The 15,301-nt window shown below is 41.3% G+C and overlaps 3 protein-coding genes across 12 annotated transcripts in view; all 3 read left to right on the top strand.

The window, feature by feature from the left end:
* The first annotated feature begins 341 nt into the window (after positions 1–341).
* slc33a1 (solute carrier family 33 member 1) lies at positions 342–6,452 on the top strand. 6 transcript variants are annotated; one of them, XM_035384904.1, is made up of 8 exons: positions 343–693; positions 792–856; positions 1,495–2,271; positions 2,973–3,169; positions 3,415–3,599; positions 3,925–4,042; positions 4,391–4,606; positions 4,987–6,452. In XM_035384904.1, exons 3-8 carry the CDS (start codon positions 1,509–1,511, stop codon positions 5,152–5,154), a joined length of 1,647 nt encoding a protein of 548 aa, XP_035240795.1. In that variant the 5' UTR covers positions 343–693; positions 792–856; positions 1,495–1,508; the 3' UTR covers positions 5,155–6,452. The 6 variants fall into 6 exon arrangements, with proteins under 6 accessions (XP_035240796.1, XP_035240795.1, XP_035240792.1 ...); XM_035384905.1 differs by lacking the exon at positions 792–856 and having other exon boundaries at positions 342–693; XM_035384901.1 differs by having other exon boundaries at positions 792–2,271.
* A 363-nt stretch (positions 6,453–6,815) lies between these two features.
* c18h3orf33 (c18h3orf33 homolog (H. sapiens)) lies at positions 6,816–13,315 on the top strand. 4 transcript variants are annotated; one of them, XM_035384909.1, is made up of 5 exons: positions 6,816–6,968; positions 7,460–7,519; positions 7,993–8,146; positions 9,280–9,440; positions 10,110–13,315. In XM_035384909.1, the coding sequence occupies exons 1-5, from the start codon at positions 6,855–6,857 to the stop codon at positions 10,362–10,364; spliced, it is 744 nt and encodes a 247-aa protein (XP_035240800.1). In that variant the 5' UTR covers positions 6,816–6,854; the 3' UTR covers positions 10,365–13,315. The 4 variants fall into 4 exon arrangements, with proteins under 4 accessions (XP_035240800.1, XP_035240798.1, XP_035240801.1 ...); XM_035384907.1 differs by having other exon boundaries at positions 6,816–6,974; XM_035384910.1 differs by lacking the exon at positions 6,816–6,968 and adding an exon at positions 6,981–7,142.
* The window catches only part of plch1 (phospholipase C, eta 1), a 63,694-nt gene continuing 61,088 nt past the window's right edge, over positions 12,696–15,301 (top strand). Inside the window, exon 1 of one of the 2 annotated variants that reach the window (XM_035384884.1) lies at positions 12,696–12,828. The gene's annotated coding sequence lies outside the window, so the exon portion shown is untranslated. The remainder of the gene's footprint in view (positions 12,829–15,301) is intronic. The other variant, XM_035384885.1, reaches the window with a different exon arrangement.

Below are 15,301 nucleotides of genomic sequence, written 5' to 3'. Positions count from 1 at the left end.
GTTTGTGTGGTATAACGCTTGGCAAAATATTGCTGGTGGTCTCTAGGGGACAGACTGTTTTGTATTTTTCCTCAATGATATAAATATTATCGTCACATTATGCAGATTATTTATACAGTAGACTAACATATGGTTCAATCAGCAAGCGCCTACCGTGGTATATGTTAACCCCAGGGGATTGCAGATAGAAATCATGCACTAAACTTTGAATTGGCTCAAAACTATTTTCCCTAGTGCCGTAGGCCTACATAGAGATGACCAGAAACGAACTTAAATAAAGTTAAATACGATGCGCTTTTGTTTTTATTGACAAATCCCATTACAATCGAAATGTATTAAGTACGTGGTGTGTACATAAAATAGCAAATTAATACGTCGGCTTGCTGCAAAGATAATGTTACAATGTCAATTTATGCAAATAGCTATGTTTAAACACTTAAAGACTTAAGATTTTATTTGAACTCTTGGCTAATACATAAAGCTGGTTGGTACAGTTAAATATTGTATATGGTGTTCTTGTGAAAAGAGGAACCAACATTTTGCAGCACATTGACACGTCAGCTGAAACTCGCGGAAATGTTTTACTGTTACACCACAACAGCGCTAGCCGGGCTCGTGTCCGGAAAAGTTGTACCTCAGCTGGTATCGCTGGGGGAAACTTTTACCTGCCTTCTGCCTAAGCCAAATGATTTGGTATTGTTTTCATTCATCCCCTGTTTCCTGCAACTAGCTGCTTGCAAATTCAGTTAATTCTTTATCTCATTTAATCATTATCTTTTTTTCTATGTTAGACGTTACCTAGCCTGCTGATGCCGGTGTTCTGGCAGTGTGTAATGTTGCTACCTTCCGGGTTTTGGTATGTTCTGTTCAGTTTCGTTTTGAGATTTTTCGACGACTAGACTGTAGCGTCGCAGCGTAACATTAAAGCCTCCCTTGTCCTTGCATTAACATGTTACTAATGTAATACCTATAAGCCGCTGTTGAGGTATGTATTTGGATCTGTCCACGATCGCTGTAATTTCACTGCAGCGTGCATCACGACAGGTGGTGTTGGAAGCTATTCGTACTATATGCAGGCTACTGGTTACCTGTCTTGGAATATAGCGTTAGCTGCTTAGCTTTGTCTTACTGTATATCCGGCTTGAGTCAAATAATTCGAAATATTTTACCCTTTAGACACCAGTACAGTTTCAGCTTTTTAAAAATAAAAATCAATTTTCTCCCAATATGCTGCAGAAAATTGCTATTTCATACTATTGTATGTTTTTGTCAGTCACGTGCTGTTGACTGTGCCGAGATCTCCAGGAGTTATGTTTTCTACTTAATTTTACTGTTATCCATGGAGTTCAATTATTTCAAATACATAATGACTGTCTGTCATATGTACACAGACGTTATAAAGCATTTTTCCAAGCCTGGCAGAGCAGTAGTCATGCTGTCAGACTATGTTGACTGGATTTGTATTAACACTGTTCCTAATTATTTGTTGCAAAGAACGGAAGAGGTGGATGGACGTCGAGAGAATTGTCATGGAGCATTCTGAATTGGCCAAACACACGAATGGGAGGCAAAGGAAGCCATTTGTTACCTGTGATATGAAAGAGGAGGGCAGCTACCACATAGATTTGGAAATTGAGGAGGAGGCCTTACTGCAGGGCTCTGACAAAGAGGACGGGCGGCCCAAGTTGCCCCATGGCATCAGGGCAGAGCTCAGCAATGTGTCCTTGCTGCTCTTCCTCTATGTGTTACAGGGAATACCGTTGGGACTGGCGGGGAGCATACCCCTGATCATGCAGAGCAAGAGTGTCAGTTACAAAGACCAGGCTTACTTCAGCTTTGTCTTCTGGCCGTTCAGCCTGAAGCTGCTTTGGGCGCCCCTAGTGGACGCGCTGTACCTGCGGCAGTTCGGACGCAGGAAGTCCTGGCTGGTCCCGACACAGTACCTCCTGGGCCTCTTCATGCTCTACCTGTCCGTCACGGTGGACTCGCTTCTGGAGGGGGACGGGCACCGGGGGCCTGACATCCTCACCATCACTGCCGTCTTCTTCATGCTGACGTTCCTGGCGGCCACTCAGGACATCGCGGTGGACGGATGGGCCCTGACCATGCTGTCGCGGGATAATGTGGGCTACGCCTCAACCTGCAACTCGGTGGGCCAGACGGCCGGCTACTTCCTGGGAAACGTGCTGTTCCTGGCGCTTGAGTCACCTGACTTCTGCAACAAGTACCTGAGATTTGAGCCAAAAGCCACTGGTGTTGTTACCCTCTCAGGTAGGCTTGGAGAAAGGTGTTTATAATGAATAATGATAAATAATTATTTGTGCAGATATCCTTGGTATTACTATTCTTATTACTGTTCATATTTATTAAAATGTACATTTTTGACAGCAGTATGCATCTATTATTGATTCTCGTCAAAATATATTGGAGTCAATCAAAAATGGTGTGCCTAATTTACCGTGGGCCCCTTGCTTCAGGAGGTGTCTTTGAGTGGGTTTATGATTGATGGTAGTGTTTTAACTGGACACTGGATGCTGGATTCCATTGATGTCACATTTCATGATGAGGTTCTGCAAGGACTGTGTGCATAATAAGACCAGTAATATCAGTAAAAAAATATTGGTCAAGCTGTAATATACATTTAATGAGTAAACCAATAAAACCAGTAGTATTATGAAATAGGCCTAATATTTTTCAGTTTTGTCTCCTCTGATAATGTTCGTCACTGCTGTTTTCAAATGCGTATTTAAAAAACTGCACTCTTTTTGGATACCCTAATCCCTATTTGACCCTCTTGTTTTGCCTCTGTTACAACGCGTGTAAGCAAGAGTCTCCCTCAGTACGCTTTGACACATGTATCTGTGAAGCCTGGTCTGCTTTGATGCTATGGAAACTGTGGTTATGGCAAGAAAACACTGTGAAGAGCGGGTGTTCTGTTTTATTCTCTTTGGTATTTCTCATTGCCCTGGCAGATTTCATGTTTTTCTGGGGGATCGTGTTCCTTGTGTCGACCACGTTGGTGGCCATCTTGAAGAGGGAGAACTGCAAACAGTCCAAGAAGAAGAGCAGGGAAGAGACACAGGGGGTGGTGGATACTTACAGGCAACTCTTCTCCATCATGAAAATGCCCTCAGTCTTCACCTTCTGTGGACTGTTGCTCACAGCCAAGGTAGCAATTCTAATAATGATAACTGCTTGTATTTTATTGTAGCTTTCATCTTGTGCTCAAAGTGCTTTATAGTGGGGTCTCTTACCTTGACTGTCAATGATACATTGTAGACTACATTGTTGCCATCTAATCCATCAAATTATGGCACTTTTTGGCCTTTTATTTTGTCACCCTCTTCTTGTGACAGTATATTGTTGGGCTCACTGAAAGGCTTGTCCCCCTGTGTGATTTCCTGCGTGTTCCAGATAGGCTTCTCTGCAGCCGATTCTGTCACAGGGCTGAAGCTGGTGGAAGCGGGGGTGCCCAAAGAGCAGCTGGCACTGCTGGCAGTGCCTATGGTGCCCCTTCAGATCGTGCTGCCCCTCATCATTAGCAAGTACACTGCTGGCCCCAGGCCCCTCGACGTTTTCTACAAGGCCTTCCCCTTCAGGTTCGGCTCACAGGGAGTTGGGGCGTACAAGATTCATACCGTAGTTTCTTTTCCCTGTATCTGCTCTGAAAGATTAACGAGAAATTATGTTTTGGGACTGACCAGGAAACCAGCCTGTCAGGTTCAATCGGGTTGATCACCTTGAGAAAATGAACTTGGTGAAATGACAGATATGTTGATTTGTGTGTGATGTTTAATTGTGCGTAAGTGTATGTGTTGGAGTGGTTGGGATGTTCAGTGAGAGGACTGCATGGTATACATATTATTTATGTCATCCTTTTGGTTATGCATTGAGAAGCATACATCTGCCGATCATCTCTTGCAGGTTACTGATTGGCCTGTCTTACACCCTACTTGTGTGGTGGACCCCCAGTGTAAGACAGGATGGGGGATTTCCTGTCTACTACTATGCTGTGGTTTTGCTTAGCTATGCTGTGCACCAGGTGAGCCCCCTCCATCCTGACCCTGTCTCCTCAGCTTCTCCCTCACACATCACTCAAGGCTTTTGCATTAATGTTTTAACCAGAATCTCACTTGGAGTTAATATGAGCTCAATTTACCAGTGTGGCCTAGTGTATAGTGTAATATAATAGTGTAGCGCCACACCAATAAATAGCGTATTTTTCTTTACTTCAGCCAGTTTTAGCCCATACAGTGTCCAAAATGTTGATTTCTTTTCTGTCGAATGTTCTTGCATTTATCTATCATAAGAGAGAGAGTGGCCTAAGACAGAAATTATACATGAGAAAATGTGCATTGCCATGATTTCCACAATATTATTATTTCAACAGGTGACGCTGTACAGCATGTATGTGGCCCTAATGGCCTTCAATGCCAGAGTAAGTGACCCTGTAATCGGGGGGACCTACATGACCCTCCTGAACACGGTGACCAACCTGGGAGGGGTCTGGCCCTCCACACTGGCCCTGTGGCTGGTAGACCCTCTAACAAGCAAGGAGTGCCAGGGGGCAGTTGGGCAGAGCTGTGTCTCCCCTGAAGAGGCAGGAGTAAGTAGACTAGAGGCTTCCATTGTCATCTCATTTGGGTAGTTGGTCAGTTGACCACATTGTGCTCTCAGTGTGTGCGATCCACTTTTGTAACCTCATAGAAGCCTCAATACATATCTCAGCAAGCCACAGTATCCGGCATGAATGTGGGTGGGTTTTTGGTTCAAGATAATTGGCCATGTTCTGTGTATGAAATTCCAGTTGCCAGGAGTCATTTTGGCAGTTTTTATACTGGAGCTTTTAGAATCGTGTTGTGATGTGGGGTTTTGGATAATTACATTAGAAGCGTAGATGCATTTTACTGTATACTGGGTTTTGGAAAAATGACTTTTCTGACTTATTTCTATGTTAATTTTTGGTACTCTCCATCCTCCCACCAGCTGTGTTTTCGGGAAGGCGGTATTTGTGTCACTCTGCTGGATGGGTACTATGTGGAATCGGTGGTGTGTGTTGTGATCGGTTTCGCCTGGTGGTTCTGGCTGGGGAAGAGAATGAAGCATCTGCAGGAGGAGAACCCCTCTGCCTGGCAGTGCCAAACAGTCAGATGATCCCTACTCACCCCCCCCCCCCCCCGCACACACACCTGTATTTCTCTCTGCTCTCGCCTCTTTAAAGCTGTTGATGTTTTGCTACTCATTGTGTTTTTGTCCATCTTGCTTTAGCTTTGTTTCTGTCTGTCTCAGTTTCTTGCTTACACTCTCCCTCTCCCTCTCATTCTCTCACACACATTATCTCTTTCCCTCCTTTTCACACACTTCATTCAGGCTTTAATTGTGGGGCCTCCACAGGAGAAAGGGTTACACTAGCTTTGAGTGCCTCTTCTTTACCTCTTCATCTCCTACTGCATCACCAAATGTGATTCAGTATATTTTACAGAATGTAAAACAAGTTAAAGTAAGGTTGAAACAAATATTTTAACTAACACAGGAAGCCAACAACTGTGAACGTGCTTTTTTCCATGAAAACAAAATTGGAAATGGCGGAAACACTGGCAAGATAGAGATTTGATCTTGCGTTATATTTCTTATTTATTTTATTTATTTCTTATTTTGCTTTTTAAAATTGTTTACTGGGCCTTTTCCCCCTGTCAGTCATTTTCTGTGCCTTTCATTCCAAGAATATGCACCGTTTTACTGAATGGGATTATCCATAGTTTAGTTCAGGAATATTCTGTTTTTAAGATATTTTTATGACTGTGACATTGTCGTTTGAATATAATAGCCCTGAAGGGATGTGGTACACAATGCATTTAGCATTTGAATATTTTTTATTTTTTTTGTTCAAATGAAGCTACTTTTGGTGGTTATAGCAGGATTTTTATTTTTAAATAATTTACCAAATATTCTGTTCAGATGTATTTTTTGTTCTATAATTGTTTTTAATTTTTATTGATTATTATTGCTATTGTTCAAAATCATTATTGGATCAGTGGACCAGAGAAGCAATGAAATTGGTGTTTTGTGACGGTACTTGTACTAGGGGAATCCTTTTACAGAGGGACCTCCTCACAATGTGCCGTGTGTGCCCTCTGTGTCATGGCAATGTTCAGGTGGTGTAACCGTTCTATGGTCTCAGGTTAATATTTAGTCAATCTGGTTTTATGTGGTCGATTTGAAGTTGAATTTCCCTGTCATGGAATATTCAATGAGGTTTATGTTTAATATGTTGAAGACTGTTGATTTTATGTAATCATAATGTCTGAGTTGCAGGATGACTGCAAATGTGATTTGTACAAAAGACTATACTGTACACAGTTCTGAGGAACATTTATATTCCCAAAATGTAAAGATTACGGAGATTTAATACATATCTTATAGGAAATAAAAAATTGAATAACCATTCAAAAGTCTTCTTTTTGTTTCACTTTTTATCTATTTACTGAACTGAGAACAAGACAACCTCAATGAGTGAATGGGTAGAACTAGAACCCAGGATATCTACCTGCTGAAGTATTAAATTTGGAGTTATGTTATTTCTCTAAAGAGTATCCTTTAACAGAGAAGAGTTTGAACACACTCATCCTCTGCAAACATTCTAAATAATCTGGATAGAAAACAACCAGATATGTTTAAATATAAGTATGTGTGGAAGTGGAACTATGGAAACATAAAAGTGCAATTCTCTGAGAAGTACTGGGGACAACAGAAACGCGTTTTATAAGGCAACTATTTTGAGCCACTGTCCGTACACTACTACTTTCACCGATACGTCAGCGGGGCGACGTTTGTAGTCTTGCAGCAATGTCAACATGTCGGAACTGCCGTCAAAAGGACATCTATTGAATAAAACTAAGCGAGAGGACGAGCCCAGCGCAAATATTATCTCTGTAATATCACAGATTGCGGACGACCATCTTACTGTGGTCAGGGTATGAATTAAGATACATTTGGTAGCTAGCTAGCTAAATTTGTCATAACACCGTAATTGAAAACGTAATGATGTTTGTATTGGAGCTAATTTATCGACCTAGCCCGTGTTTCGAGAGGCTTACCTGCGATAAGTTGCAAGCATCGATGAAAACAATACTGGATGAATGGCAAGATCATTTATTAATCGTGTGTAAGACTAAATCACTCCTGGCTTAACCCATTAGGAATGATGCTGTAGCTTGCTCCATGCAAAAATAAATTTGACCATTGCTACGCATGCCTTTCTTGTTTATCTTCGTGGAAAAGACATTTCTTAAACCTAATACGTCTAGAAGTGGAGTACATTATATTATTCTGATGGCTGTCGGTTAAATGTAAAACTTGAGCGGGCGTAATGAATTTCTTTGCTGCTAAACTGCATTATTCAATCTAATGTCATTTAATACATATTTACGTTAAATTACAAGTTTTGTTCTTTCCCCAGAATATCAGCACTGGACTTGCAATAGCCGGAATAATTATTCTAGCAAGAAGTATCAGACTGGTAATTACTCACGTTTTCACCACCAACATGGGTTGTGTTGAACAGCAAAAACATGACCCAATTTAAACAGTAGATACAAGGCCTGATTCATAGTAAAAGAAAATTAGTTTCCTTCCTTATTATTGAGAAAGTATGCCCCATTCTACATTAACCAGATTACTTAAAAAAAAAAAATAATAATAATAATAAATTAAAAAAAACAATTGAACATGAATGAACATATTGTTCTTATTAAATTAAGAGACAGATGGCAGGTGTCAAACTGACAAATTATTTGGCGTCAGGAGTTGTTTCTGAGGTGGAGAGGAATAGTTTTGATGGAAGCTTTTAACCATAGCCACTAGACGCCCCTTATTTTCTAAAATAAAATTGTTGACTATAATAATAAATATTCTTTTTCTGAAAGTAATTCATATTCTAGTGAAAATTGGTGGCATATATTTCAGTGTGGTATTACCGTTTCCTCCTGGCAGATCACAAAGTTTGGTACTGCATCTGAAATCCCAGCCAGGTTCATTGAGAGGAACGTGAGTTTGAGAGGGAGAGTTCACAGAGTGACGGAGAGCGGGCTGGAAGTGGAACACGTCCCAATTAACATCCCCATACTCTCTGCCCTGCTGAAGAAAAGTAAGCCTTCCCACCGACCAGCCCCACCCCCATTCTCCCTCCCCCTTCACCAGTTTCACTATGATCCAAAAGCACAGCATGTCACTCAGCCCTCCTTCCCTTTTCAGTTTCAGACTTTTTTTTATTTCTTTTTCTCGAGAATCATGAAAAACCAGCCTAACTCTTATTCTTGTGCCTGAAATACATGGCATTTACAGCATTTGAAGAGAACCACATCATCCACTTTGATGTACATTACATTTCCAATTGTATTTAATCTAGTTTATCATTAATCATAGATTCATAGCTTTTTTGAAAGGGTAAAGAAGACATATTTTATTTCATTACTTGGACCATTCCAGCTGTGTCTAAAGCAACTCCAAAGAAAGCTGTCTTTCACGCTTGTTTTTTCTACCCAAAAGGTTGTCTTTTATATGTCCTTATACTGCATTCTCAAAGTGCCCTCTCTGCTATTGTTTTCTCCTAATTGAGTTGGAGAAATTTTCCTTCTTGCAGCTCTGTTGCTATATATTTAATTATGTCCAAGAGAAATGTGCTTATCTAATTTTAAAAATTGAATAGACATTGAACTGCAAACATTTTAGGCTTTACATGATTTTGTTTTCTCTCATTTAATGTCTTAAATAACTGAGTAAGCGTGTTAGCTGAAAGAGACCCATTAACTATTAGATTATGGCATAGCTATTAGGTGAAACCGAAGCTGGTTTACAGAGCTTTTGTAATGTGCTTTGCTCAGCTCCATCTTCAGCAAACATCGATGCCTAAGATTTTACTTAACTCTGTGAAGGGATTATGCTGTATGCAATTTTTTTCTTGGCTTGATCCTGTTTTGTGGCCAGGCATCACAGTGTCTGTTTAACCTGTAAGTCTTTGTGATCACATTTGAGATCCTGCCAGCCTTGAGAGTTAAAAATGTTCACAATGCTGCATGTGCAAGAAATATTAAAATATTTAATTGAAATTTGATATCCATGAGTGCTTGCCATTCTCTTGCCTTTGCTATCAGTGTTTCCACTGTAATAAAATCTCAGTTTGCTATGCTGAAATTTGTTGCTTCTCCAGGGCTTTCCTGGTTGTCAGTGGTGAAGGATCATATGTTGAAAACGGAGATTAGTTGATGGCTCTCTTGACAGGGCGGTCGGACGCCCTGTTGGATGTGCGCCTGGCTGGAGTGGAGCTGACAGAGGAGGGACGGGCATGGCTGGGGCAGCAGCTGAGACCCACAGAAACGGTGTGGCTCCGCCTCATCAGACGAGAGGCCGAAGCCCTGGACTGCCTGGTGTCTGTGAGCAGGGTGAGGAGCCAGGATAATTGACTCACCCACTATATACGAACCAGGTTTGAGAAACCAGGGAAGGAGACTTGTCTGCTCTGTACGAGCAGCTTTGTTTGCAGGGTAAAATTCCTTTGTTAAATCATAGAATTATTCGACTTTATGAGGTCAGTTTTTGATCTAGGATTGCCTTGGTTAATGGCTCAAAGTACACATGCTGATGCACAGCGAAGTGGTTACATTTAGTCTGCACAATGACCTGTAATGTTCTTCAGTCTCTTTGATATCCTTCTGCTGTGAAAAGGCTCATTTGATGTAAGCCTAGGTGGGGATACTTAGCAGCTAGGTGGCCCCAGCAACATCACAGCTCAGGACATGAAGAAGACATTTATACTGTTAAATACTTGGCTTTATTTGTGGCTTTCAGAAGCAGAATCAAATACAAACTGTTGAAACTGTATCGCAGAAAACGGAGGGACAATGACACCTGACCGCTGTTCCGTTTCATCCTTTATTCTTTGTGCAACAGAATGGATTAGTTAGATTCGCTTACCACAAAACATCTGAAATGGGAGTATTTTTTGCTGAAAATTTAGGAGTTTGATTGCACATTACATTCAGTTTATTAGAAGCAGCTTCTCGTTATTATATTTAAAGCATGCAGGTGACGCTCTCCCTGCTCTCCCTCAGGGCACCATATTCAACACCTGCATGAATGAAGAGCTCCTGCGGCTTGGCCTGGGGAAGACGGTGCCCCTCCTGGGCCTCCACCACGAGTCCCGCCTCTACTGGGGGCTCCACAGGCGGCTGCTGAAGGCCGAGGTTCGGGCAGAAAAGAAAGGGAAGGGGCTCTGGAAGGAGAGGAGTCTGTGGCAAAGAGTGTCAGAGGCTGCAGACGGCAACGCAGCCGTCAGGCTTTTCAAAAGGCTTTTCGAACGGACTTAGAACCCAAAATTGTTTACCCGTTTTTCTGGGCATAAAAAAACTGAAACTTTATCGTGTTGGCAGTCAAGGCAGTTACATGCCAAATCTCTGACATTATTTTTATTTTCTTTTTTTTTCATTTACACATGTAAATGTATGTGAGTCATAGACCAAAATTGTTTGCAGACATTAATTTGGTATCATATAAAATCTGTTTGTTTGTATCAAAATCTTTTTTTTCTGAAATTTCTGATAACCCATGACTCAGTATACAAGGATACATTTTCAGCTGGGAGCAACAATAACCTTTCTTCTTAAATTAATACAACAAACATGACAGTACTTGGTGGCAATTTGTACCCTGCACCTGAAAGGCCCATTTGAATATATGATTGCATTTATTACTTCCAGGCAGTCTTAATTAATTTATCTGCATCAGTATTATACATATCATTGTAATCATTTTGAAATTCTTCACTGCAATTTGTATTCTAATCACTGTGCCAAAGAAGCACATAAATGCCTTTAGTCCTCCCTTATAAAATTGTCTTTCCAGGGGCCCTGTTAAATCTGACAGTGGTTTAAGATTCCTTTCAAACCTGTATCCGCAAAAATCCTTCTGTTCCCCTTCCTCCTTGGAAGGGGCCATGCATTGTCACAGCAACAGGGCAATGGGGGTCTGTGAGTGTCCCCACTGAGTCAGAGGACGGAGATCATGGTTGTCATGGCAGCACCAAATCCAAAAGACAAAGGCGTATCAAAAGGTGAAACCCTAGATGGGGTGGGGAGGCCCCAAGACTGGAGGAATGATATATACAAGATGGGGGAGGTCTGAAAGAGATTCTTCCGCCAGACACGACTATGGACTTAGATAATCACAATCAGAGAGAAAATACATGTTTACCTTAATAACAACTGTCCATATTAGTATTTATAAATATTATTTAAAAAAATAATAATTCAATTCTTGAAATACTAGAAAAGACTCCAAGAAGGCCATTGTGTAGATCTCAAAGCAGAAAGAATCGGTCTAAATGGGTGCAAGGTTTTAAAAGCAATGAACAAGGGGTAAGAAGCTTTCTGTCTTTGTTGTGCAAATGTCACTAGCGGCTGATGCAGCGCTTGTGCTCTCCTATTGGAGGAGTGTTTGAATTGAAAGGTAAATTAAAAGCTGATTACTGGCCCAGAGGGACTTTGAACTGACACTCATTGCAGAAGGCGGTTGGAAGCAGGGAACTGTGGGAAGGAAACTGTGGACAGAAGTCGGCTCTAAAGCTGGGGACTTGAGCGGGAGCGGTGTGTGCGTGCAAGTGATAGGCGACTTATTGTTCAGCCAAGTTGCAGTTATGCAAGAACCCATTAAAAGTAGAAAAATCTTAATGTGTGCATGAATAACTACTGTTGACATGGATGCTAATTCAGTTAAGTACATGAATTCATTTTTTAAATAATCCAATTTTTCTGTTCTATTGGAAACTGAAATTGTGTGTGTGTGTGTGTGTGTGTGTGCGTGTGTATGTTAGTAAAAATTGCTCTGTAGATCTATTCTTGCTTTTTGTAAGTTTCTTGCTTTCAAATGCATTTTTAGGATGACTTCAAAGGATTTTATTTATGCAACAGTCAAATTTCTTTTGAAGAAAACTTTGGGGAGAACATTTCACAAGGAAATATTTTTGGAGACATTTGTTTTTTTGTTTTTTGTTTTTTTGTGAATATTTGGAAGCCAGGTTTCACCAGTGACAGTTTATAGTGGGTAAATGCCAGCTAGCATGTCTGTTTATTAGCAATCTGCACATTGGTATTGCTAGACTTGATACCATTGATGAAATTGTTTGATTGAGATGGGGGAAAGGGACACATTTCACTTGAGAGAAAGAATTCATTTGGGCAACATTTTGGATGGTAATGGGGGGTAATGGGATGAATGACCACTTCAAATGACTTTCTAGAATGCGCATTTTTTCATGGGTTTTCAAGCATCCGTCTGTTAAATTAGATTGGCCTACATGCCAATTCCTTCTGACTGCAGAACGAGAGTATCTTTCTTCATTATGTAAAAAAAGACTGGTGCGCAACTTCATCATAACGATTAAGTGGTATCTCGCCGCCTGAAATAATTCAGAGAATGCTGAAAGCTTCGTTTTGTACACTAATGGTGTTTTGAAATTGTGATGCATTGCCCCAAGCGTCACCTCGTCTGGAAAGCTCCGATCCTGGGAGTCCACCCGTATCTTTACTCTAGCCACCCACCGCTGCCACCAGTCAGCATTTGAATGAGAGCTGGGTGAAGTTAGTGGCGGTAGTGACTTGATCCTTATTAGCGAAGGCTCCGTACTCTATCTCTCTCAAACTGTCCGAGTTCAGGAAATGTTTTGGTATGTGGTGTACTTGCAACAAGGAAAGGACTGAAATGTTTTCGTGAGAAAAAGTATCTTCCAAGAAACAAAACTGCTGTAGGCTATACAAAGTCGAAGTAAACACAAAAGTAAGTGTGACCTTTTGTTATTACAATCGCTGTAAGTAACATCAAATGTAAGATTTTCGATGTTCACGCTCGTTTTCGACTTTTTCATCTTGTTATTTAATGTGCTCCATGTGTATCTATGCATGGCTTTTAGTTTCAACAAGTTTCAACAGCCTCGCGAATGCGACAGGGTCTTGACTTTGTATGCTGAGAAAATAACGAAATTTTGCACCTGTTCAAAGTTAGGTTGAAAGTCAGTCTTTGGATATCAGTTTAGACATCATTCACTTAAATGTATCTAAACAAGGAACTTTTTTTTCTTCAAATTTAGCCAGTGTTTGTTTTGCATTGCATTTGTAACATTAGAAGTATGGACATGTTTAGTAATTTGCCACGGTATATGGGTTAATTTGCTACATTGCACTGTTTTAATAGTGTTTCCGAATGACACAATATTGTCAAGATTTATATTTTTATTAGTGTCTTGATTAAATCTGGTTAAAAGTTTCATGATTTCTATGTTTATTTCCTCTTCAGTATGTTTATTTAATTAGAACAGGAACTGCAAAAAAAAAAAAAAAAGTGTGAAATAAGAATGGATTGTAGTAGACCCAGTAGTAGGCTAGTAGGCTAGCTTTATCAGAAAAAGGGGCTTTCCTAATGCAGTTGTGCTCCATTGGCAGGTTGTATTGTGGGTGTGTGTGTGTGCGTTTGGGGGGGCGTCATTTGATAAATGGCGGATACAGGACAAAGACATAAAGGTGCGCCCCTTTCCCACCATTCTGACAAAAATCATTGTGTTCCGTAACCGCAATCACTGCAACAGAGGCCTTTGGGAAGTCTACTGGAGGTACATGTCGGTAAACCGATACGGGCGTTTTCAGCGCCACTGTAGGTTATTGATTTGCAGGATTTTGAAAGACTCGAGCCGTTAAATATGCGTTGCTTACTGTACTCCGCTTTATCCACGTTATTCATGCCGTCTCTGGTCCTCCGCTGTGTAGTCATACAGACTATAGAGTGCAATAAAAAGCTCATTAAGTTATTAAGATAAAGCTCCCAACGTCCTTTCCTTCACTCCTTCCTTCCTGCATGCAGTATTTAGGCCCTGTTCACATGCTGTTTACTTTTGCTGCTCTGTCAGTGGGATGAAGATAATATTTCTCTTTTAATACCTGTCAGTGTGAGGTGCTGGGCAATTTGTCAATCCTCTAGAGTGAAATATGCCAGTACAAACACAGACAGTAGGCCTACACACACCCACATAAGCTTCGAGTCCTGCTTCAGATTTATATCCACACTGTCTTTAAAAAGCCTTATTTGCAGGGGGGGGTGAGACCAGCTCACAGTCGTCTGGTTAGTTACACACTGAAATGTATGAATGTATGCCCCCGAAGACACAGAATGCCTCCGTAAGTGAACAGTCTTGTCTTTGTCATTGTGATACCACCCCCGTTTGCCCTGAGTGGAAGGGTATGCTGGGTAAAATGATTCCTGTGTTGTGTGAGCAGAGTGCGGAGTGTATCGGCTTGCTTCAGCGCACTTGCGTGGGATTGTATTGGAAATGAAGCCCTTTGTTGTAGCACTGGGCTGATTAATTATTTAACCCTATTCTCTGTAGGGGGAACTGAAGACGTGTCTCTTGAATTGAACCTTTGTGATCTCACAGCAATTCAGTGAAGGAAGTGTGAAAGATCTTCTACTTTCTGGCTGGTCCTGTTCTATCGTGTTCTCTCTACCAAGCATATTATGACACTGGGTTTTTAAAAATAGTTTTATGATACATAATTTATTTGAACCATAGCCACAGAGACTGCAGAACCCTTACTTTATAGTCATGTTTCCCCTGACCTGCATAGCAAATTAGCCAGTCTCTGCATTCATTTATGTTCTTAAGTGGTGTGCAAGTAATTTTCTATGTTGATATTCATACCATGGCCAGAAAGTATCTTTAATAATGCTTACTCCTTGCTCGTTTCCACTGCCTCACACATCATCTTTTGTTCACTCTAAAAAAAGATTTATCAGCTATGCTGTGCACCACATCCAAAGGTAAGAAATATCACTTGCACTGCAGCAGTCTTATTGCTGGGAGCAGTGGAACAGTAGAGGAAAATGAATCAGTTGAACTGTAGAAGGCCACACTGCACATGCAGCTAAGGTGGTCTGGTGGATACCATGTGGCTTCCACCCACTGAAGTCATCAGTGATGTGTACTTCTGTCAGCTGGAAAGGAGTCAGTCCTGGCTGCTGTGCTGCAGGGGAATGTGTGCATGTAAATGCTCTAAGCTGGAGACTGGCCTCAGCAGTAGACTCAGAGGGGGGTGGTGAGGTGGGGGGTGGGGGGTGGGGGGTGGGGGGTGGGGGGGGGGGCGGGCTAAAAAGGAGTTGGAATTTTGCTTTACAGTGCAGAGTAGGGTGGGGTCACAAGGTCATTCTACACATCTATTTCTAGTTTTGCTGTATCTCTTCTCCTCCCTCACCCCTGCACTCT

This window comes from Anguilla anguilla, chromosome 12 (genome assembly GCF_013347855.1).
Source record: "Anguilla anguilla isolate fAngAng1 chromosome 12, fAngAng1.pri, whole genome shotgun sequence".
Lineage (NCBI taxonomy): Eukaryota > Metazoa > Chordata > Actinopteri > Anguilliformes > Anguillidae > Anguilla > Anguilla anguilla.
The sequence above is the reverse complement of the archived record's forward strand: the minus strand, read 5'-3'. Positions and strand labels throughout refer to the sequence as shown.